The sequence below is a fragment of the Pestalotiopsis fici genome (assembly GCF_000516985.1).
Source record: "Pestalotiopsis fici W106-1 unplaced genomic scaffold PFICI_Scf_4, whole genome shotgun sequence".
NCBI classification, from domain to species: domain Eukaryota; kingdom Fungi; phylum Ascomycota; class Sordariomycetes; order Amphisphaeriales; family Sporocadaceae; genus Pestalotiopsis; species Pestalotiopsis fici.
The window spans coordinates 4,102,636-4,124,777 of NW_006917094.1; the positions used below are offsets into that span (position 1 = coordinate 4,102,636).

Genomic DNA, 22,142 nt, shown 5'->3' on the forward strand with positions numbered 1-22,142 from the left:
TGAAGCGCGAGTCACTTGGAGACGGTCATGAGCATCAAATGGGTCATTATTGATGGCAAGCCGGGTCGGTTCCCTTCATATGGGTCAACTAATGGCATCGATTGTGTTTTTCATTGCACTGCAATGCGTCTGTTTAATTCGGTAACTATATACATAAATGAGTACTCGCTTACTCTTACGTCAGAATGTGTTGTGTGAAACCACGCTGCAGTCCTTTTTATATGCCCCAATCTGCATTGTGATGACTTGCGACAGGACAGAATCTATGAGCTCCCGCCCATCAAGTCGCCAAATACCCTCGCGCACGTGGTCGCCGGTATACTCGCAGTAGACCCCGTACGAATCATTATTTCAGCTCTTGTCGAGTTTTGGTATACCGATTTGGCGTTGTAAATATCATCCTTGGTGCCAAGACACCGGTAGATGCGAAGAAGGAGCATTCCCGGCACGCGGGCGTTGGTCATTGCCTGTCGCGCCTGATGGATCCACTCGGTGTTGCAGGCCCTGCAGTGATGAACAGTCGACCAGAACCCTCGCTCGCTTCGATGGACCTGTGCCTGGCCCTGGTTACTCACGACGCCCTTGATCTGCTCGACGGTGACGGCGTGCGGCCACACGGTCAGCCACGTTGACGCGTGGGGCACGCGTTGGACCTGCTTGATCTCGAACCCGCCCGTGATCCTGCTAAAGTGAATGTCGGTGTGCTGGCAGGGCGTCTCCAAGTGACTGGGAAAACTTCCCGGTAGCTGTAGCGTCTTGACGGCCCGGATGAAGATGCCTTCCTGTGGGCAGCTCGCCGTGAACCGTGTACGGGTCCAAAACGGTCCACTCACCGACCCTTGCAGCGGAATGGGGAACTCGTCGGGTCTCATGGTCACATCGAGCGAGCGCTCGACTGCGATGGGGTTCCAGTTCTGCGTTATTTGCTTGGCCGCGTATACGGTATACAGCAGCAACAGATTAAACGAAGGTGGAAACGTACCTGCGTGACCATTGACCGTGGGTAGACTTTCCCAGCGAGCGCACCGCGGTTGTCTAGAATAGGGTATCCTAGGATCTTCCATCGAGTTGACCGGTTTCATCGGGCTGTGCAACTTCTGACACAAATGGCAATATGTCAGGTCCTTGAATAAAACATCGCGTTCCAGGATAGTTAGTAAATCCTCTATTTCCGGATTCATGCGGTTGACATTACCTCGTCGCGTCAGCAAGGGCGCAACATTGGGACCACCCACAACAGCAGCATCTGGCAATGCGATGAGCGAATCGTAGATGGAGCGACATGTCAAGGCGAACGCAGTTCTCGAGGAAGCGTCGCACTCGACGTATATTAATCTTTCAAAAAAGTGAGGAATGCGCATACACACATCCATCAAAGTGGCCGGGATCCTGTCTTCGGCCATTTTGTCGTTTTGTCCAGCTCAGGTATAGCCAAAGCTCGCAACTGATGTATTGAGTTGTCGGATGTGTCTGAGAATGTTAGGCGTATCTTGAGTGTTGGAATTCGCAAACCATGATTATCGTTGATGATCACCATCTCGAGCACGGAAACAACAACTTATATAGAAGCCCAGTCGTGGCTCCATTAGAAAGAATATCAAACTAAAGTCATATTAGCATTGTCTAGAAAAAGAAATAATACATAATAGCCAATTCTCCATCTAACAATGAGTCTGTAATAAAGATCACAATGCATTTTGAAATAGAAAGGGTCGAAGTTGCGACAATACGTGAATTGTATATAGATGTTGACAACAATTCGTTGCAGCACAAAGAAAGACAAAAAGCAATTTTGGCGAGATCTGAAGATGCAGTGCTGGATACTGTTCTTTGTTCACTCTGATACCACCCAAGGTATCGGATCAGTTTGCGTGATATGTTGACGCCAATACAATCTATGATTGTCACGATTTCCTTGGCACCATTGCATCTTCAAGTCCAGTTGTTGAAGTAAGTACTTGGGGCCGAACGGAGGGTCTATAGCGAGTCGCGGCCCATTGCTCTTAGTTTGAAATGTGTAAAACAGTCCGAAGGTGTCGAATTTTGGTGTCCTTGACCTACGTTGTCAATGCAAATAGTTATCTGATCTTCGTCTTGCAGCAAAATTGGCTTGATGACCCTGAAAGCTCCAGATGTAGTGTTTTGTTGCAAGTGTTCGTATTCGAGGCAAAAATTGCATGTGGCAGGCACTTTCGGACCGAAATTTGAAGGGTGGCCCTTTCTCGGCCATATGATACAGTCCAGATATTGGAATGAAAGGCGGATAATGATGAAAATCCCAGTCTATTGATGTACAAAGGTCTTTGTCTACCGTCCTAACACCTCTTGGCATGAAAGTTGAACAGTTTACTCCTCATCACCGAACTCGGCACGGCCGGCCTTGGAGTTCAGGTAGTGGTTTCTGCCAAAAGTCAGCAATTCTGCACGTCAAGCACCCCCCTTTGTCGGCCTCGAGAGATCATACCGGTGAATGGCCCACTCCATGGCGTAGTAGAAAGCAACGAAGGGAGGAGCAATGTAAAGGACCTGCTTGCTGAACCGTCTCCAGGTGTTGAAGATGGCGTCGTGGGCAGCGCCGGCGACGGGGTTCTGTCGGTTGGAGCTGAGACCGTAGGTGACAATGCCCTTCTGCTTGAGACCACCTGGGAATCAATCCGTATTAGTCTCTCGGCTCCAAAACATATTTCGTCCAGGTTGCGCGTTGGTCTGCTGTCGTGTTCCATCTCGCATGTTCGCTTATCTCGTGATGTTGATGTTTGCCATTATTATCAACTGCCAGTGTTGAGTTTCCCCTGCTTCCACCACTTTGTTGTTTGGAGTGTCGTATGATCGTGCTTCGTCTTTTGCCGGCCGCGCTCGGATGAATCCAATACGAGAGTCTACTCACCAAAGTTGCCCCAGCCACCAAGGAAGCTATACTTGTGTTAGTAGAGAGTTCCTAGATGGAAGATGCCAACGTGAAAACAGCCCGAATGAGGCAATGCGAGCAAAAGCCGCAGCCGGGCGGTCGACGTCACTTTGTTGGTTCCGGAGGGCGACTCACTGGCCGTGCTTGCCGAGCGGGGTCTCGCCGCCGCCTCTGAGGATCTGAGTAGGGTGCATGGTGAACAATTGACGAGGTGTGAGCTGTCAATTGGGTTTAAAAGGTTGGCAAATGTCGGAGAATGGGATCGTGGAAATGGCCAGGAAAGATTGGCTTCAAGCGCCTTTGCGACGTCGAAATTGGAGCGACCTGACTGGACGTTGCCGATGAGCTTTCACGCTTAACCTGACTGGGACTAGCCCCTCAAGCACAAGTGATGACCCGCCGAAATGTCGCGCCGAGCTCTCGGAAAAGAAGCTTGGACCATAGGGAAAATGTACGGGTAAGGGAATCAGTCTATCAATCATTAAGGCAGAGAGAGGTAGACGCAAAAAGAGGTCGACGAAGAGAGCTTCAGTTTTCCCGCCCACGCCACACACACCTGCCAATACTCCGCCAGACAGACGGAAGCGTGCGCGCTTGTCAACATGGAAGCTCGAATTCTCAACACTGTTTCCAGATACGCCTTCCCGGCCTTTGCCGGCATTGCGCTATTCCAGTCCTCCATCTACGATGTTCGCGGTGGATCCAGAGCCGTCATCTTCGACAGGTTGTCCGGTGTGAAGGAGCAGGTCGTCAGCGAAGGCACACACTTCTTGGTGCCATGGTTACAAAGAGCCATCACCTTCGATGTCCGGACGAAGCCGCGCAACATTGCCACAACCACCGGCAGCAAGGATTTGCAAATGGTCAGCTTGACGCTCAGAGTTCTTCACAGACCCGAGGTTCAGGCTCTGCCCAAGATTTACCAGGTGTGTTTTTTAACATGTCAAATATAGCAAAATCTGGATCAGTTTTGAAGTGCTGAAGCTAACTCCATTTACAGAACCTCGGTACAGACTACGACGAGAGAGTCCTGCCCTCTATTGGTAACGAAGTGCTCAAGTCTATTGTCGCACAGTTCGATGCCGCCGAGCTCATTACACAGCGTGAAGCTGTCTCCAACAGAATTCGGACAGACCTGATGAAGAGAGCATCAGAATTCAACATTGCGCTCGAGGATGTCTCGATTACGCACATGACTTTCGGCAAGGAGTTCACAAAGGCTGTCGAGCAGAAGCAGATTGCGCAACAGGACGCTGAGCGTGCACGCTTCATCGTCGAGAAGGCCGAGCAGGAGAGACAGGCCAACGTTATCCGCGCCGAGGGTGAGGCCGAGAGTGCCGACACCATTAGCAGAGCTATTGCCAAGAACGGTGACGGTCTGATCCAAATCAGAAAGATCGAGGCCAGCAGAGAGATTGCTCAGACCCTGGCAGGAAACCCGAATGTTGCCTACTTGCCAGGTGGAAAGCAGGGCGGTCAATTTCTGCTGTCGGTAGGAAAGGCATAAGCGGCTGATGTATCATAAGGTTGTGGGCTGTATGGGTAAAAAAGCCAAGGCAAAAACGTGTATAATACAGAGAGGAATTCTCTGATCTCCACTTCGGATACGATATGATATCCATAATGTGATACTATTCAAGATGTTATGATAAGTAGCAGAAATGAAGCAAGAAATCAATCCAAGACCTTGTCCTTGAAATTAGTCAATCCCAAAATTCGAGCACTGGGTAAGTTTCCGGACATTTCAGAGAAAACGGGAAGAGGATAATAGATGTGCAAGTCTCTTGTATGTGCCGTATATAGACGCAAGTCTTGTCAACAAGCATCGATACACAATGGTAATAAGTATCTCCATCTCACGGATCATATAAAGAGTATTTTTCTCCAACATAATTCCAAGAGTCAGGTGTAATAAGCTCTCAAGGTCGTAGAGATAGAGAACCGAGAAAGGAAATATGAGATTGAGCCCTTGAGGCTAGAAGTCGACTCCGGAGAAGGTGGAAAGTAGGTGGACACGATTTGTCCATCAAGCTATAATTAAAGATCAAGGTGGGATGTCGCAATATAGAAAAGACAAGCTTCGAACAAAGAGGAGAAGGACATTCATGCATTCCGTATTCTATAGTACTTGCTGCACTAAGGTAGGAAGCATGATTCGGAATCCTCGCACGGTCATTGGCGAGCACTGGACAAAGCCCCGGTATTCTGGGTCGGCTAAACCCCGGCTAGCGTGATCTCAGCGCTCCCGAACGTCAACCAAGCTTCAACTCCGACATCCATAGCATTGCCAATCGCTATATACCACTCAATTGTGTCGTCAAATCTGCCACCATGGCGTCCAAAGCAGTAGCAAAGGCTGCTGGAGGCGTGATGAGCGTCAGCCAGGTAAATTGCGAACCTCGAGACCCTGCAGCCCAAGCTCAATGGGATGCGCAACAAGAACGAGGCTATCGTCTCTCTGCGATCTCGAACATGCAAGCAAGCAAACAAGCGAACTCGCTGACTCGGTGATGATGGTAGAAACAAACCCTGCAGTCTACGGGAATCTGGGACCGCATCCGCCGCGTCCTCGCCGTCGACCCCAACCGCAGCTCCGGTGTACCGCTGAACCCATACTACCGCAACCCGAACCCGGGCAGCAACGACCCGCTCGCCTACGACGACCCCGTCACCATCCCGGCCGGTGACATTGCAGACAACCCCTACTGGAAGCGCGACGCGCGGCGCAACTACCCCAAGCTCTCGTTTGTCAACCAGGCTGATGCCGTTGCCCTCCTGGGCGTCGGCAGCGCCGCCAGCCCCAAGCAGGAGCTGATTGGTGAGGCCGGAGAGCAGGCCCTGGTGGCTGCCAAGAGCGAGGGTGTCGAGGGTGGTCTGGCCAAGTTCTTCGAGGCCAAGGGCCCGGCGACGGCACAGGAGTTGTTGGTAAATGGTCTGCCACCGCTGCCCAGCGGCCAGGCCCTCAAGAAGGATGGCAGTGGCCTGTGGGAGGCAAAGCAGTACGAGCTGGTGGAGGAGCAAACATACCCTGACGACGCGTAAGTGCTGCCCTTTGTTCTGAGGATATTCGCGAAAGCAAGGCCATACTAACAGGACTACAGGTACCCGTGCCGTGTGTTCAAATAGATGACAATGCCAACAGATGGCTAGACGAGACAGAAGAATCAATGGCTTGTACATAAGATGAGGGCGGTATAGATTTTATTGCGACCTGACAACGCTCAAGATTGAGCTGAGATCATATTTCCTAGTGACAAATTTCTATTCTAACTTTTGCAGAACCTAATCCTGGCACATGTGCACCACGGCCTCTCATGACCGAATTTGATCAATTCGTGAGTAGATCAAGCTTATGCATGGATGCTACTGAGATTCGGCATCGATGACATATAGACTGGTGTATTTCAGCTTCATGATCACACGATGGAGGGCGTGCTGGAACTGGACTTGTCTTACATTAGATATGTGCTAGGCTTGGGCTGGAAGTAAGTCGAGCAAGTCACCAAGTGCCCTTGTGGTGCACCAGAAGCTTTGGCTCACCGCGTTCACCGCGCTCATCGTCCTCGGCATGCAAGTTGAAGTGACTCTGCGGGATTGTCGAAATGTTGGTTTTTGCTGTCAACATCACGACGGTCTTCATATCTCGTTGCGGGATGCGGCGCCACTCTCCTTGGAGCTGCCTTTCTCGGCATCCTCTCCAAGCATGCGCTCAACAATCTTGAGTTTGCCCTGTGCTCGCTTCACGCGATCGTCAAAGTCGTTGACTGCATCATCGTTGTTCTCAGTTGAAAGAGTACCAGGCTCCACCAGCGCATGCAATGAGCTGACGTTTTTGCTCAGTCTTGCATTGCTGCTCAAGGCTGGAAGTCTGGACGCCTCGACATTTGGACCTTCTGAAGAGACTTGAGGCTGTACTCCGTCGTTCTTCTTTGGAGGATTCCGTAAGCTTGGGATCCGGTTGGCCCAGATGATGGCTTTGCCCTGCAGACGTCCAGCTTCCAGAAACTTTTCGTAGCCTGTTTTCAAGCCCACCGATCGTCCCTCGATCTTGCCGCCACGATCACCATCCTCATATCCCTGGGTATAGCCTTGCTCATAGTATTGCTCCTCAAGATTGAGAATCTCTTCAAAGGGATCCACTGACATGTTGCTGATGTCGGATGTTGCAGCCCCGGAATAAAAAAAAAAAAATCTTTTTCCTTCCTTGAACGAGAAGTCCTTAACTCAACCCAACAGACAATTAGATTCTTTGTTTTCTCTGATTCCAGATTCACGAAAAAATAGATAGAGTTTTGGCAGTATCGTCCTTTCAAGCTTGTTATGCGGTACCTGAAATGTAAAGCCGGAGGCCGGCGCCCAACGTTACCAATTTGACGGGTCTGGACTGAGAAAGAGATCAAATGGAGGGGCAATTGGGGGACATTTGGGCGCAGCGATTTTTGGGTCGCGAAAATCACCCCGCCATTGCGCACAGTTCCGACTCAGGCGTCCCCCCGCCATTGCCTGCCTCTACACCACCTACATTAAAACATTGAGTCAAGGGTCTTCTGAACTTTGTCCTGTTCATGTTTGTCTGATCCTGCGCATTCGCTGACTGTGACTCAGTATTTCGACTCACTTTCTTTTTCACGTTATTTTTGGTGTTGGTCTTTTCTTTTCCAAGTAGCCGCCGTTTCCTCCAGCTATTGAGTCATCCTTGGAATTTTCCAAAGCGACACAGAATACTGCATCGTCAAATTCCTCCCGCAACCATGGCGAATCCCAATGTCATTCTGCCTCAAAAGGGCAAGAAGAACATCCTCGTCACATCTGCCCTCCCTTACGTCAACAATGTGCCTCACTTGGGCAACATTGATGGCAGTACACTCAGTGCCGACGTCTTTGCGCGATACAGCAAGCTGAAAGACCGACCGACTCTCTACATTTGCGGTACCGACGAGTATGGTACCGCAACCGAGACCAAGGCCCTCGAGACCAAGCAGACCCCTCAAGAGCTCTGCGATGAGTTCCACGTCAAGCACAAGGCCATTTACGACTGGTTTGAGATTGGCTTTGACTACTTTGGCCGTACCACCACCGAGAAGCAGACCGAGATCGTCCAGGACATCTTCTTGAAGCTTTACAAGAACGGCTATCTTGAGGAGCGCACTACGACACAGCCCTACTGCGAGCACCCCGACCACAAGGCATTCTTGGCCGATCGTTTCGTCGAGGGAACCTGCCCAAAGTGCCAGTATGACGACGCCAGAGGTGACCAGTGCGACAAGTGCGGTAACCTGCTGGATCCCCTCGAGCTGATCAACCCCAAGTGCAAGGTTGACGGCACCACGCCCATTCCCAAAGATACCACGCACATTTTCCTGAAGCTCGACAAGTTGGCGCCCAAGATTTCTGAGTGGTTCGAGAAGTCGAGCAAGGAGGGTCAGTGGTCATCCAACGGCATCAGTATCACAAAGTCCTGGTTGACTAGAGGCTTGGAGGGCCGAAGTATCACCAGAGATTTGAAGTGGGGTGTGCCGGTGCCGCTGAAGGGCTTCGAGAACAAGGTTATTTACGTCTGGTTCGATGCTTGTATCGGCTACCCTTCGATTACTGCCAACTACACATCCGAGTGGGAGCAGTGGTGGCGCAACCCTGACGATGTGAAACTGTACCAGTTCATGGGCAAGGACAACACACCCTTCCACACGGTCATTTTCCCGGCCTCTCAGATGGGAACGGGTGACAAGTGGACTCAGCTCAACACGCTCTCCACAACCGAGTACCTCAATTACGAGACTGGAAAGTTCTCCAAGTCGAGAGGTGTCGGTGTCTTTGGAGACACTGCCCAGGAGATTGGCATTCCTCCTTCTGTCTGGCGATACTACCTCCTTTCCACTCGACCGGAGACTGGCGACACCCAGTTCTTGTGGGCTGACTTTGTGGCGGCCAACAACAACGAACTGCTCGCCAACTTTGGTAACTTCTGTAACCGTGTGATCAAGTTCGTCAATGCCAAACTTGACGGTGTCATTCCCGAGTTCTCGGCTTCGTACAAGGACGAGACTTTTGACTTCCCCGCCTGGATCGAGGAAGTCAACACTGCGCTGAAGGAATACAATGATCTTCTGGAGGGAGTACACCTACGCGCCGGTGCCAAGAAGTTGATGGAGATTAGCTCCAAGGGCAACAACTTGCTGCAATATCGTCTGGACAATGCAGCCCTGGCTGAGCACCCCGAACGAACCAAGACCGTCATTGGTCTGGCCCTGAACTTGTGTAACCTCTTGGCGTCTGTTGCATCTCCTTATATTCCGTCGACCTCGGAGTCCCTAGTGAAGCAGCTCAACACCAAGCTTGCATTCATCCCCGACACCTTCGAGGCTGAGGCATTGAAGCCTGGCCACAAGATTGGCAAGGCCGCCTACCTCTTCTCGCGAATTGACGAGAAGAAGATTGTCGAGTGGAAGGAGAAATATGGTGGCACTCAGGCCTCCCGGGCCGCAGAGGAGGAGGCCAAGAAGAAGAAGCAGGAGGACAAGGAGCGCAAGAAGGCTCGCAAAGCCGAGAAGAAGGCCGCGGAAGCTGCCGCTGCCGCAAGCTCAGAACCTAAGATTGACGGAACGGTCAAGAACCTGCCAATTCGAGAAAAGATAATTGACAAGGAGGGTCCATTGACCACGGGGGCGAGCACCGTTGGGGAGTCGACTGCGCCGAAGACCGAGTAAGCGTAGGATATTCGGTTACCAGGTAGAATACAATGAAGAAGTGGAATTTCACATTCGGACGGCATGGCGTTGAAGGGTTGACTAAAGTAGAACGCGATACTTGAGATGGTATGGAACAAAAGAAGAGTGCCATTTTGTTGAGCATGGCGACTAGAGGGAACAGCGGCTGCGCGAATGAAATTATTTTTTGGAAAACAGGTCATGTTTGGCATGTTCAACAAAATGTCTAGGAGTTTGAAATCGTTTGTTTTGCATCAAACCTCGGGGGTAAAAGATATTTAGGATGTTCTTTGGAAAATGCATTTTATGGCTTTGAATGACATGGCTTTCGTTGATAAAAAGGTACGGAACCACTGCAATCCTCGATTGATTCATCATGAACAAGTTCCATCTGAGGCAATCGTCGTTCTTCCGAGCTCCTCAACGCTGAATGCCAATACTTGCAAAGTTCGACCCTGCCTCGAACTAATGTAGACATGGGATGCACCTGCAGCTCGTTTCCCCGCAAAACGTCACCTCACACGACAAAAGGCCTCAGACGAGGGCCGTTTTTCCGTCATGGGCATGCATGTCATGTGGTGAATGCAGGGTGGGAAAACAGGAACTATGTGTATACCTTCCCATATTGTGCAAGGCATGGGGGGAGACGTTTTCCAGCATGGGAAACTTCACCTGGATGGGGGTTCCCAACACCTTGGACTTGCCTTGATTCTTCCTCACTTCTAGTAGATGTTGTCTTAACTTTGACAGTTTTCTTCAAGTCAATAAAAAGTCTAGGCTCGAACAATACAGTTCTTTTCATCTTGTTAGACAGCGATCCCAAAGGAACAGGAACTTCATGATGGCTCGCCACTGGCTCTCACGAGCCGCTTCGTTGGCTGGCCTGGGGGTAATGCTACTGCTGTCTGAAGTCGTGGCAGACGCTCAAAAACCTGGCTATGATTTCGTTGATCCTCTTATTGGGACTCGCAACGGAGGTGAGCTGCCATTAGAAAGTTTCCAAAGAATGAGAGGATTCGTCGCTAACCCCATGCCCAAAGGTCATGTATTCGCCGGCGCAAGTCTGCCCTTTGGTATGCTCGTTGAAGCTCCTCTCAGCCCATCCATGCCACGAAACTAATGGCAGTAAAGGAATGGCAAAAGCAGTTGCCGATAGTACGGAGGATAATCAGGGTGGTTTTGCCTCCAACGACAGCCCGATATCCGGTTTCTCCCACATGCACGACTCCGGCACTGGAGGAGCACTGTCGCTGTAAGTCTCCATATGACATGATCCTCACTCGCAAGATTTCGCGTGACTGAAGCTCGGATGACAGTGGAAACTTTCCGATATTCCCATATCCTGGATGTCGAGGAGACGACATCAACGGGTGTGTTTTCCCAAAAGCTAACCGCTCCGTGGTACCTGTTATAAACAGTGTCTCTGCGCGTCCCGGATACTTTACTGTCGATCTCTTGTCCGGTGTCAGGGGCGAGATTACGGCGACGAACCACACGGCTCTGTACAAGTTCACCTTCTTCGGCAACGCCACTGGGAATGCGACCGTCGATGGTCCTCTCAGCCCCCTGTTTATTATCGATCTCACGGATCTCCCCAATACCAGGCAAAGTGGCTCGGCCGCGGTGAACCCCGAGACTGGAAGGATGACGGGGACTGGTCGATTTGAGCCGAGCTTTGGTCTGGGACAATACGATGCGTATTACTGTGCTGATTTCCGAGGGGCAACCATTCGCGATACTGGTGTCTTTATCAACACGCGGGCTGGCAACGATCCAAAGAATATCACCGTCGCCAAGGATAACAATAACCCCCCTCTGCCTGCTGGGACCTGGCTCTGGTTCGAAGCCTCTGGAAACGAGCCTGTCGAGATTATAGCGCGGGTGGGGGTCTCATTCATTAGTATTCAACAGGCTTGCTCGAACTCAGAGACTGAAGTGCCCGACTTTGACTTTGATGCCACGCTACAGGCAGCCGAACAGGTCTGGCGAGACAAACTGTCGATCATCAGCGTCGATGCTACGGATGTCGAGGACTCTCTCCAAACTATTTTCTGGAGCGGCGTTTATCGTGCCATGCTAAGTCCGCAAGACTACACCGGGGAGAATCCGCTGTGGGAGAGCGATGAGCCCTATTACGATTCGTACTATTGCATCTGGGACTCGTTTCGAAGCATACACCCATTCATCACACTCATCGATACCCATTCCCAAACTCGAATGATTCGGTCTCTAATTGATATTTATCGTCATGAAGGGTATCTGCCAGACTGTCGCATGTCCTTGTGCAAGGGGTTTACGCAGGGAGGATCCAATGCCGACGTGGTGCTGGTCGATGCGTTCCTAAAGAATATCACCGAGGGCGTCGACTGGGATATCGGATACGAAGCGCTGGTCAAGGACGCAGAAATCGAGCCGCAGGTGTGGGATCTCGAAGGCCGTGGCGGACTAAGAAGCTGGAAATCCCTTGGCTATATTCCTGCAGACGACTTTGATCCAGATGGAAACGGACTATTCACCCGGAGCATCAGTCGAACGGTCGAGTATGCTTATAATGACTTTTGTATCGCTCAAATCGCCCAATCCCTGGGCAAGCAGGATGACTATGAAAAGTACCTCGGTCGCTCGCACAACTGGATCAACCTCTATAATCCGAGCCAGACATCTAGCATTAATGGCACCGAGACTGGCTTTGCCGGCTTTCTGCAACCCAAATACCTCAACCAGACCTTCGGTGTCCAGGATCCCATCTTCTGCTCCCCGCTTCTCAATTTCGAGTCTTGCTACTTGAACCCTGGCGGCCACGAAACATATGAGGGCAGCTCGTGGCTCTACACCTTTTTTGCGCCGCACGACCACGCAACCCTGATTGCTACGCTTGGCGGACCCGACGAGTTTGTACGACGACTTGACTATTTACACGAGAGCGGTCTTTTATACATCGGTGACGAGCAGGCATTTCTACCCATCTTCCAGTATCACTATGCCGGACGTCCTGGAAAGTCAGCTGCTCGCATCCACAGCTATATCCCATCCCAATTCAACACGTCGACTGCCGGCATACCCGGCAACGATGACTCGGGCGCCATGGGTTCCTTTGCAGCATTATCGATGCTAGGCATTTTTCCCAACCCAGGTCAAGATGTTTATTTTATTACCCCGCCATTCTTTCGTAAAATATCCATTACAAATCAGCACACCGGCAAGGTGGCCACCATTCGTAATATTAACTTCGATTCTGCATATAATAATATCTATATACAGAATGCAACTCTAGACGGGGCTGACTATACTAAAAACTGGCTGACAAATGATTTTTTCCAAAAAGGAGGAACGCTGGAACTTGTACTCGGCCCAAAAGAAAATACAGCCTGGGGCCACGGCGCAAATGGGGTCCCTCCAAGCTATTCGTAAAACAAAGTTAAAAAAAAATTATTCAATTAATACTTCAATTGAAAGAATACCGAAGAAACAGCACAAAGGTTGGGAGGGGATTTTTTACACTTACAGTTTTATGGTCCAGGATCTGGACCAGAGAAGAATGCCTGGCTTGCGCCATTCAAGACTTTAAAGTCTTGTGAATCTTTTTGAGCGGGGCTTCAGTAGACTGAAAGCCTGGTCGCTGGATCGGACTTAAGTCCATATTGTGAGGCGATTTGGACATCAGTCCGTTGACGTAAGTCGAAATTGGGTTGTGTGACGTGAGACGTAAGTCAGGTGTCGAGTTTTGAAATTGGCATAAAGCCGTAAATTGGTGATCGAGAAACTCCATGGCCGAAACCAGTGGAATCGAACCTTGAACCTGTGTATCTTAGTTAGCAAGATCTGTCAAGCTGCTGGCTTGACCTTTGTGCTGTTTCTTGGTTGAAGATCGAGAGTTTAAACAGCTGTAACAGACTGCGCCTTACCATTGCTGGGGCAACTGCAAACGACACCTGCTGCTTGACCACAGCTGCCTTCAACCAAGGCAGGTACGGTAGGACCCTCGCACAGGGTATGCATAGTTTTGCACAGCGAAGAAAAAGGCGTCGAAAAAGGTATGCAACAGGACAGCAAACCACCGAATGTGCAGAAAATTGTCATCTTGTGGGTATGCATGGCTTCCTTGAAATCTAATGGTATTATTCCGTACATTTTTATCCATTCCTTAAACGCCATTGCATGCTATCTTCTTTCTCTCACTCCAAGTCAGCCCAGAGAGGAACCCTTATTGTACTACATCATGATGCTATCAGCCTGCTCAAGCCAGATATTGGCAATGTCCTTGGTGAGACCGAGCCTAATCTTCTTGAGAATATCTGCTGAAGTGCTTCCCGCCACCACGCTTGTCCGCCAGTCCCAAGACCGCTTGATAGGTCCCTTGAGCACACCGCTCTCCCGGATGGACTTGTGCAGCTGCGACGCCACCATGGAGCTGCCGGTCATGACAAAACTGCCGCCGAGAGACGTTGTCGATTTCTTCATCAGATCAGCTGGCGTTGATCCCTTGCCGTGACCAGAAGACATGACCATTTGGAAGAATGCATCTGCCGCCTCGTAAACCCTTGAGCCAACCGTTTGAATATCCTCGACCGCCTTCAAAAGGGTGTCGAGCTGGTCTTGGTTGAGCACAGTTGGCTTTTGATTCACAAAGACCGAAGCCTCACCCAGCAAAGCGAGGATAAAGTCTTCACTGACCACAGCATCACGGGTATCATCGTACATGCCGCCTCGAATGTTGTCGTCGGCACTAGCGATAACGAAGGATAGCGCTGTTGCAGCTTGCTGACGTCGCGCCAGTGAATGCGAGTTGCCTTTGCCGTTGCCGTCTCGGAGCTCATAGAACTTTCGAAGTGTCGCATAACCACTCAACATCTTGCCCAACAGTTCAGCAGCTTCCAGATCCTGGAGTGCAAATTGTTCAAGCACAGTGGTACGCTCCTTCAGTATTGATCGCAGACGCTCGTCCAGCTCGCTTTCTGGCGGATACGTAGTGGATTCGGCAAGAGAAATCGACATGAGACCATTAAGCACATCTCGAATCTTACCGGGCCGGTGAGCTAGGGCATAGTACCAAAGCATGTCTCCAAACCGGTAGGTATCTTCCTTTAGTATGTCGCCGTATCGCTATGTGCCATTAGTTAGAGTCCACGGAACAACAAGAACAAATTTTACTCAATAGTACATACCTCAGCAGTATCCTCGGCAAAATTGATCATACCGAGCTGGTTGAGCAACGTCCACATCTTGTTGACTGTTTCCTGACTGTCTGGCTCAAGCTTGTCGAGGCTGCTCTGCAAAAGCTCATTGACCAGCTCCTCAGACCGGGCCGCGTCGTCCATTCGCCCGACAACCTGCACAGCCAGTTCCCAGCCTTCCCTTGTAACATTCGTGGCAGTTCCATTCTTCTTGGGAATGCTACCAGTCAGCTGCTTGATCTCGTTTAGAGCACGTGCATATCGAATCAGAGTTGTATCCTTGATGCCATCCTTGTCTTTCGAGTCTGTAATTTGGTTGAACCCGAAAACTTCGAGATCGTCCTGGCTAAAAGTCTCAATGTCGATGAGATCGGCTTCAGGTACAGGCAACCATCGACCGAGTGATGCTATCTCGGCAACTGCAGATGCAACAGGGAGAGACCATGCCCGCAGAAAACCAATAATGCCCTCGACATTGCTCTCAAACACACACGCGATACAGACCTCGACGGGGTCGATGGTGTTGAAATGAAAATCCGAATCCATGGCTGCACGGAAGGATAGAGCAAGACGGTCAAGCCAGTCGTCATCCCCGACCGGCGGAGCGCCCAGTGATTGGGACAGAGACAAGCCCAACTTGCGGTTGCTATGGCCATCATCCCACCATCCAAAGAGACCAACGGTTGCTTCGCACCAGTCTTGTGCTGCCGCTGTAATGGCTTCAGCTTCACCCACCAGAATAGAATAAAGTGACTGAAGTGCTTCATATATGTCCCATGGCAAGCGGCTCTCGGCTTTCCTTGCCAATCCAGTGAGGGTGGGTTGAGGGCTAGCCAGATCAGCGTCAACGAAGCGATTCGCCGGTCGGTGAGGTCGGTCTTTGCCCTCAGCAAAGTTGATAAGGTTCTCCTTGGCTGCCTTTGCCTTGATACGGAAGAGAGTCCAGTCACTGCTACGGATGTCCCAATTCTCGTCCCGCATACCTGGACATATGTCCATAATCGAACAGACATCTTCAACAACCCGGTTAATGTTTGTCAAGACTTGACCGGTGTATGCGCGCTCAGCCCTTGTACCCTTCTTGACGCTTTCCCAATCTGCCCTTCTGAGTAGCGTAGCAGCAGCCTGAACATTGCCTCGAATCAAAGACATGTAGACGCCCTGCCAGAACAGACTATGCGCTGCTGGACAAGGAAGGTGATCCCTGATGCTCAAAATCTGATTTCTGCTAGGATCATGGTACTCGTCCTGCCACTTGAATAGCACCAGTGGGAGAGGGATAACCTGGGATGCGCCGAATTGATTTCTGAGGGGAGCTGTGTGATGTATCCGGAATACCATGGAAGCGATCCAAGAAGCCTTCTCAAAGTCGGGTTGGTTGGGTCCGGGACCAACCTTGGCTTCGTGTTCCTGGTCATCTTTAGGTAGAAGGACATGGTACGGTTCCCACACATTGTCGACCAATTGTTCTGTTGCCATGGCCAGAGTATTGTCCAAGCGCTCTTCATCGTCCTCAGCCCCGACGCCTTCATCGAATAGCTGGCTGATCATATCCTCGGTGGGTATGATCACTTCTGCTGGCTCGGTTATTCTGGCGTAACCCAATTGACTGTAAAGATCTTTAGCGACCGATGCAAAATTGAACTCGCGTCGTGGACCTGAAATGGAGCGCATGGCGGATGCGCGAAAGATGTCGTCGGCTTCTCTCTGCATGCGTTCGGTTGCTGCAGGAAGGGCAATGTCCATATTGTCTACACCGAATGGGTCTCCCGAAGCTTCGGCAGCAATCTCTTGCAGAAGCTCTTCCTCAATGTCATAGTCGGCATCTTCCTCCTCCTCATCCTCGTATTCGTCGTCTTCTTCTCCTTCAGCGTCTTCCTCGTCCATCGGCTCGTTTTCAGAGTCCTGCTCGTCATCATACTCGGCGTCCACTTCCTCGTCGTCTTCGTCATGTTCTGCATCCTCATCAAGCTCCTCATCATCCTCCTCCTCCTCTTCTGAGTCGTCAAAATTCATCCCATAAGTTCCAGAACGAGGAGCTGGTAGCGCGTCATCCTCTTCGTCTGATTCGTCGCTAAGGTCATCCAGAATGGAATACGAGTGCTTGCTAAGCCCCGAAGGTTGTCCAAGGGCGCCTTTTCCACGGATCGAGCTGGCCAGAGGTCCTCTGCTGCGAGGCTTCATGGAACTTGATAGGTTGGGCCGTCCAAAGTTGGGCGGCTTGGGCTTGTTGGTCGAGCTTGCTGCAGTGCCAATGGAACTCTGCAGAAAAGATGGCGAGGGCTCGCCAGCTGGTGTGAAGGAGGGAGCAGACGACGGAGGCGGCGGTCCAGCAGGTGTCGTACTGGGATGCTCGCCAGTGAAGGAAAAGAGCGCGCTGGGAGCGCCTCGCTGATTGCGCTGCGGCGTCGCAGGGGAGCTCGGCTCGGTAAACTTGTACATGACCGCGACTGGAATGTTGATTCAATTGAAATTCCTTGCTGGCAAATTTCGGTCTTGCCAGCACAGCGCCCCGTCAAATTTGCCAAAGCCTGCAGGGTCGTACCAGAAGCTCCACGTAGAGGGGGGAAATGGTATTCGTGGGTCCAATCGGTCGTGTTGAGCGTGGTGGCTGCTCAAGCGGCCATATCAAAACTGAAAGGCTGAGATGTGAAATTTATCGATTCGCGTTTGTCGCGAAAAGACAAGCTCCAGTTGCTAGGCTAGGCTAAGGTAGCAAGCAGCCTGCCGCCTTGGGAACGACCCATTCATTGGGCGAACGACCCCCAGTTGTTCAAAGCTCCAAATTGGAGGCCGTGCACGAGCCAGCCATTTCTTTTCAGCTTTTGCTTTGTGTTTCACACGAAATACTTCCTACTTGCCTACGTACTTGTTGGTTGGTGTTTGCTTTGATGAAAGAGTCTTTGATCCAATAATTTCAATGTCGCGAATATGTATCAAGCGCTCTTATATCAGTATAGATCTTTACTCTACGCATGAATCTTGAATTTCTCCCTCAAGTTCATCTAGATGGGTGATTTGCATTTGTCCCTGCATCTGAAAGACAAATGGATAGCTTTGAAGACTCAAGACTCTTATACATCTAGTTTGAGCATTCTTAATCACTTTTATAGACTTTTGAGCCTAATCTTGATTTGATGTCGTGGTTAGAGTGGTTGCATGAGTATATTAGAATGGTTTTTAGACCGGGTATTTATACCTATAAGAGCATTTATAGTAAATGGATGGAGTCGCACAATGCCGTGCTCAGCGTGTGGGTATAAAGCCAAATGACCGAGAAGTTCCCGCGGCCCAAGAGTAGTTCCCTTGGTAATGATAATGAGTCAGACGGTGAGATTGAGATTATGGATACGATACCAAGTAAAATAGTAGCACTTATCCGGACGGAGACGGAGATCATCCCTGTCACGTTATGAGCTTGAGTCGGCAGGGCCGGTCTTTCGCAGATATCTCGCAATTCATCGGGCTAGATTTCTTAGGACATTGGGCATGGAGATAGGCACTATCAGCGCGCCGCTGACTAACAAGATGTAATTACCAGACATGCACCGTATGGTCCATTATTCTTTTGGGTAAATGTCAGTATTGTTCACGGCTCAAACAACTCATTGCCAGCAAGCAAGAGGCCACATTATATAGTGTATGTAGCTGAGTTTAGTAATGAATGAGACCAGTTATTGGCCGCGTTTAAGGGAGATAAGACAGTAAAGTGACATCAGTTTTGCCGTTCAAACATCGGCCCCGCCAATTGAACGAACTGAGCAAAGTAGGAAAGCTTTCCCTTGGGTGGGGTGCCCAGTCCAGTATCTCCGCACCAAGCAGACAAACGGCAGTGCTCCCGGGCAGTTACGTTAGCTCTAGGCTGAATGAAGAGCTACAACTTTAATGCTAGCTTCCGATCCGGCGACATCATCTCGACTTTCTCTTTTGCCAAACCTATAAATCCAACTTTCCCGAGGCACCGTGCTCTGTGCATTGCTTTTGAAATTTCTCCAACCAATCTCTTCTTTTTCTTCCTTCATTACTTGCCTCGTATCATAGCTCATACTTCACACAATGGCTGACACCGTTGGCAAGGTTGGTTTTGCGCATTCCCTCAAATTCTTTTACCCCGCTGCCGCATGGAGGGGTCGGCAATTGGATATCCAAGCTAACTTTTGATGCTTTTGCTCGTCACATAGACCATTACGTGCAAGGCCGCCGTCGCCTGGGAAGCTGGCCAGCCGCTCAGCATCGAGGAGATTGAGGTTGCGCCTCCCAAGGCTCACGAGGTTCGCATTCAGATCTACTACACCGGAGTTTGTCACACAGGTGCGTCGCCCGATTTTACCCCCTCTGCCAAGTCTGCGAGATTCCGAACCATGTCCGAACATCGAGGAGCTGATATCCCCCGCCCAATCTAGACGCCTACACACTGTCCGGCAAGGACCCCGAGGGTGCTTTCCCTATTGTTCTCGGACACGAGGGTGCCGGTCTTGTTGAGTCCGTTGGTGAGGGTGTTACCAACGTGAAGCCTGGTGACCACGTCGTTGCCCTCTAGTGAGTCCACAGCCTTCAATTTCTCTCTCCTTTGGCACGTACAAGTCGGCGGGTCAGTGTTGGCAAGAAAAAGATCCACGGCTAACGTGCTGCCTCTGTCCATAGCACACCGGAATGTAAGGAGTGCAAGTTCTGCAAGTCGGGAAAGACGAACCTGTGCGGCAAGATCCGAGCCACGCAAGGTAAGGGTGTGATGCCCGATGGCACCTCCCGATTTAAATGCAAGGGCAAGGACCTCCTCCACTTCATGGGAACTTCAACCTTCTCTCAGTACACTGTCGTCGCGGACATTTCCGTCGTCGCCGTTCAGCAAGATGCTCCCATGGACCGAACATGCCTGCTGGGTTGCGGTATCACAACTGGTTATGGTGCCGCTAGAATCACCGCCAACGTCGAGGAGGGTTCAACCGTCGCCGTCTTCGGTGCCGGTTGTGTCGGTCTCTCCGTTGTGCAAGGTGCCGTTGTTCAAAAGGCCGGCCGCATCATTGTTGTCGACGTGAACCCCAGCAAGGAGGAATGGTCCAAGAAGTTTGGTGCGACCGACTTCATCAACCCCATGGAGCTCAAGGGCCAATCGATCCAGGAGAAGCTCGTTGAGTTCACCGATGGTGGTTGTGACTACACCTTTGACTGCACTGGTAACGTCGGTGTCATGCGGGCAGCACTTGAGGCCTGCCACAAGGGTTGGGGTCAGAGCATCATCATTGGTGTCGCTGCCGCTGGTCAAGAGATCTCCACACGGCGTAAGTACCTCTGTCTTTTAGTGTTGTTCAAGATTGAAGCTCACACATTTCACAGCATTCCAATTGGTCACTGGACGTGTCTGGAAGGGCTGTGCTTTCGGAGGTGTCAAGGGTCGCTCGCAGCTGCCTGGCCTGGTGACTGACTACCTCGAGGGTAGACTGAAGGTGGATGAGTTCATTACTCACAGAAAAGAGCTTCCCGATATCAACCCTGCATTCGAGGTGATGAAGGCAGGAGACTGCATTCGCTGCGTCGTTGACATGAGGAAGATTTAGGGAAGATTGGCGGAGTTGAGCTAGGGCAACTTGCATGGTTTAAGTAAAAATGAGGAGAACATGCACCCGGATGGCCACTTTGTAAAAGCTATCATCTACCTGTATCTTCAGCCAATACCAAAACAAATAAAGATTGTAAAAGACTCTTTGGCTGCACCTGGTACTCCGTAAATTGTCAATTGTTATCTAATATCTCGTAGGTTCCTATCTTGAGCACTATACGTGGAATCAATCCCGCCCTCTAGCAATATGAACAATAGGCAAGAAGACTCTTTGCTATACTAATGGATGTTGGACGGGTAACATTCGTGTGGTATTCACTATAATATCAGAGATGAAACTGAAAATGCCACCAAGCCCATTTCAGTCCATGTATTGCCTGTTTAGTAAGTGTATATCTGTCAATCAGGCTTATCTATCCTTTATGACCTTTTACCATGTCACCTTCAAGTTCAGCCGGATTCAAAGCAATAGAATATGTATCAGTAATGACATATGAATTCAAGTATATAACTTTATCTACGAGGATATAAGACCTATCCATTAAATTGGATATTGGACAACTCACAATGAAGGATGATAAAAGTGTATGATGCTCATCCACGACGAACAGCGATCTGTAATAGTGAGAAACTGGAGCGGGTGCTAGCACTATTAGCGCAGTTGCAGGCGGTAAAATGGTAGACTAAAACCCCGGCCGCGATACCTAGCTGCTAGACTAGACACCTAAGAATCTAAGATAGGTAATGTATCCTTAGCGGGGTCTGGGCCAGATAAAAAACTGACCTCATGATCAAAAGCCTTTAAGGGGGGGCGATACGAATTGTTCCACTGGTACAGATTGATAAGTGTGATCTTCTCTTATGCGGAGTTGGAGTTCTGCCGCGCTTGTAGTTGCTGATTGTGACTTGCACAATTGCGTGACTGTAAAGCAGAGACCAGTCCAGGATCTCAAATGTTGGATCGAGTAGGTATGAGATGGCTGACGTGTATCTCCAGTTGTAGAGGCCAGCTGCACCATATTTGAATGCTCTTTCAAATGTCTACAATTACGTGACGAAAAATAAACTATAGCCCATGGCAATCTCGAACCGGGCCCGACATATGCACTTGCGGGTGTCCCGGCGCTCAAGCTAGAGTGTACGAGTCAGGAAGCTTTGTGGTTGTTTGACCGTGGCGAATTTCATCCTTCGAGTCAGGTTTTCATTCGAGCTCGAGTGGATCTAGTCGTGTAAGTGTAATAGTCGTTACTGCGAGTTGAAGATCTGCATTCAAGAACCGGTACGGAATATTGAGATGACATTCCGCACAGGCTCAGCAAAAGTGCAACTTGAGAGTCCGGGTAAATGATCGCTTTAATTGAGCAATGCCAGGCCTGCAATGCAGGTCACGGTGAACTGTTCTAGACGAGCACAGAACGCGGGAGCTGTGCATTAGCCATAATCAAAATACCATGAAGGTGAGACGAGGCGGACCCGAGCCGCCATTTTCCCCAAGTCTCACGACTCAAACAACACCCGGCACCGATTTGCCCTGTGGCTTGTGCAGTAGTCGCCCGGTTTCAGCAGCAGTTCAGCACAGCTCGCCCGGCAGCTGCTGCCCAATTGATGCACATTGTCCACGGGGCATTGGCGTGGGAATCGTGTCACGCGATATTGCGATATGGTTACTAACTGGCGCAGGGACGGCGATTGACTGGAGAACCAGTTGTCCCTCTTCACCAGAGCCAAGTGTGAGAAGTGATAGTGTAGATGAAGGAGCTGATCGCCATAAAGTTGACCAAGATGTAGGATCG

General features: G+C 50.4%; 9 protein-coding genes across 9 annotated transcripts; 5 read left to right on the forward strand and 4 right to left on the reverse strand.

Moving 5' to 3' along the window:
* Positions 1-263: 263 nt before the first annotated feature.
* Positions 264-1,403, reverse strand: PFICI_07230 (uncharacterized protein; the record flags this gene model as incomplete). The annotated part of the gene is made up of 1 exon (XM_007835811.1): positions 264-1,403. The coding sequence occupies one exon, from the start codon at positions 1,401-1,403 to the stop codon at positions 264-266; it is 1,140 nt and encodes a 379-aa protein (XP_007834002.1).
* A 943-nt stretch (positions 1,404-2,346) lies between these two features.
* On the reverse strand, positions 2,347-3,102 carry PFICI_07231 (Cytochrome b-c1 complex subunit 8; the record flags this gene model as incomplete). The annotated part of the gene is made up of 4 exons (XM_007835812.1): positions 2,347-2,401; positions 2,465-2,642; positions 2,888-2,913; positions 3,044-3,102. The coding sequence occupies 4 exons, from the start codon at positions 3,100-3,102 to the stop codon at positions 2,347-2,349; spliced, it is 318 nt and encodes a 105-aa protein (XP_007834003.1).
* A 408-nt stretch (positions 3,103-3,510) lies between these two features.
* On the forward strand, positions 3,511-4,415 carry PFICI_07232 (Prohibitin-1; the record flags this gene model as incomplete). The annotated part of the gene is made up of 2 exons (XM_007835813.1): positions 3,511-3,834; positions 3,909-4,415. 2 exons carry the CDS (start codon positions 3,511-3,513, stop codon positions 4,413-4,415), a joined length of 831 nt encoding a protein of 276 aa, XP_007834004.1.
* An 824-nt stretch (positions 4,416-5,239) lies between these two features.
* PFICI_07233 (NADH-ubiquinone oxidoreductase subunit A) lies at positions 5,240-6,034 on the forward strand (the record flags this gene model as incomplete). The annotated part of the gene is made up of 3 exons (XM_007835814.1): positions 5,240-5,293; positions 5,429-5,946; positions 6,010-6,034. The coding sequence occupies 3 exons, from the start codon at positions 5,240-5,242 to the stop codon at positions 6,032-6,034; spliced, it is 597 nt and encodes a 198-aa protein (XP_007834005.1).
* A 510-nt stretch (positions 6,035-6,544) lies between these two features.
* On the reverse strand, positions 6,545-7,054 carry PFICI_07234 (uncharacterized protein; the record flags this gene model as incomplete). Its single annotated transcript, XM_007835815.1, has 1 exon — positions 6,545-7,054. The coding sequence occupies one exon, from the start codon at positions 7,052-7,054 to the stop codon at positions 6,545-6,547; it is 510 nt and encodes a 169-aa protein (XP_007834006.1).
* Positions 7,055-7,659: 605 nt separating this feature from the next.
* On the forward strand, positions 7,660-9,615 carry PFICI_07235 (methionine--tRNA ligase; the record flags this gene model as incomplete). Its single annotated transcript, XM_007835816.1, has 1 exon — positions 7,660-9,615. The coding sequence occupies one exon, from the start codon at positions 7,660-7,662 to the stop codon at positions 9,613-9,615; it is 1,956 nt and encodes a 651-aa protein (XP_007834007.1).
* Positions 9,616-10,456: 841 nt separating this feature from the next.
* On the forward strand, positions 10,457-13,026 carry PFICI_07236 (uncharacterized protein; the record flags this gene model as incomplete). Its single annotated transcript, XM_007835817.1, has 5 exons — positions 10,457-10,592; positions 10,656-10,688; positions 10,747-10,867; positions 10,932-12,832; positions 12,941-13,026. The coding sequence occupies 5 exons, from the start codon at positions 10,457-10,459 to the stop codon at positions 13,024-13,026; spliced, it is 2,277 nt and encodes a 758-aa protein (XP_007834008.1).
* Positions 13,027-13,827: 801 nt separating this feature from the next.
* On the reverse strand, positions 13,828-17,231 carry PFICI_07237 (uncharacterized protein; the record flags this gene model as incomplete). Its single annotated transcript, XM_007835818.1, has 2 exons — positions 13,828-14,718; positions 14,781-17,231. The coding sequence occupies 2 exons, from the start codon at positions 17,229-17,231 to the stop codon at positions 13,828-13,830; spliced, it is 3,342 nt and encodes a 1,113-aa protein (XP_007834009.1).
* A 1,614-nt stretch (positions 17,232-18,845) lies between these two features.
* Positions 18,846-20,347, forward strand: PFICI_07238 (S-(hydroxymethyl)glutathione dehydrogenase; the record flags this gene model as incomplete). The annotated part of the gene is made up of 5 exons (XM_007835819.1): positions 18,846-18,866; positions 18,971-19,100; positions 19,193-19,328; positions 19,434-20,071; positions 20,127-20,347. 5 exons carry the CDS (start codon positions 18,846-18,848, stop codon positions 20,345-20,347), a joined length of 1,146 nt encoding a protein of 381 aa, XP_007834010.1.
* Positions 20,348-22,142: the final 1,795 nt, after the last annotated feature.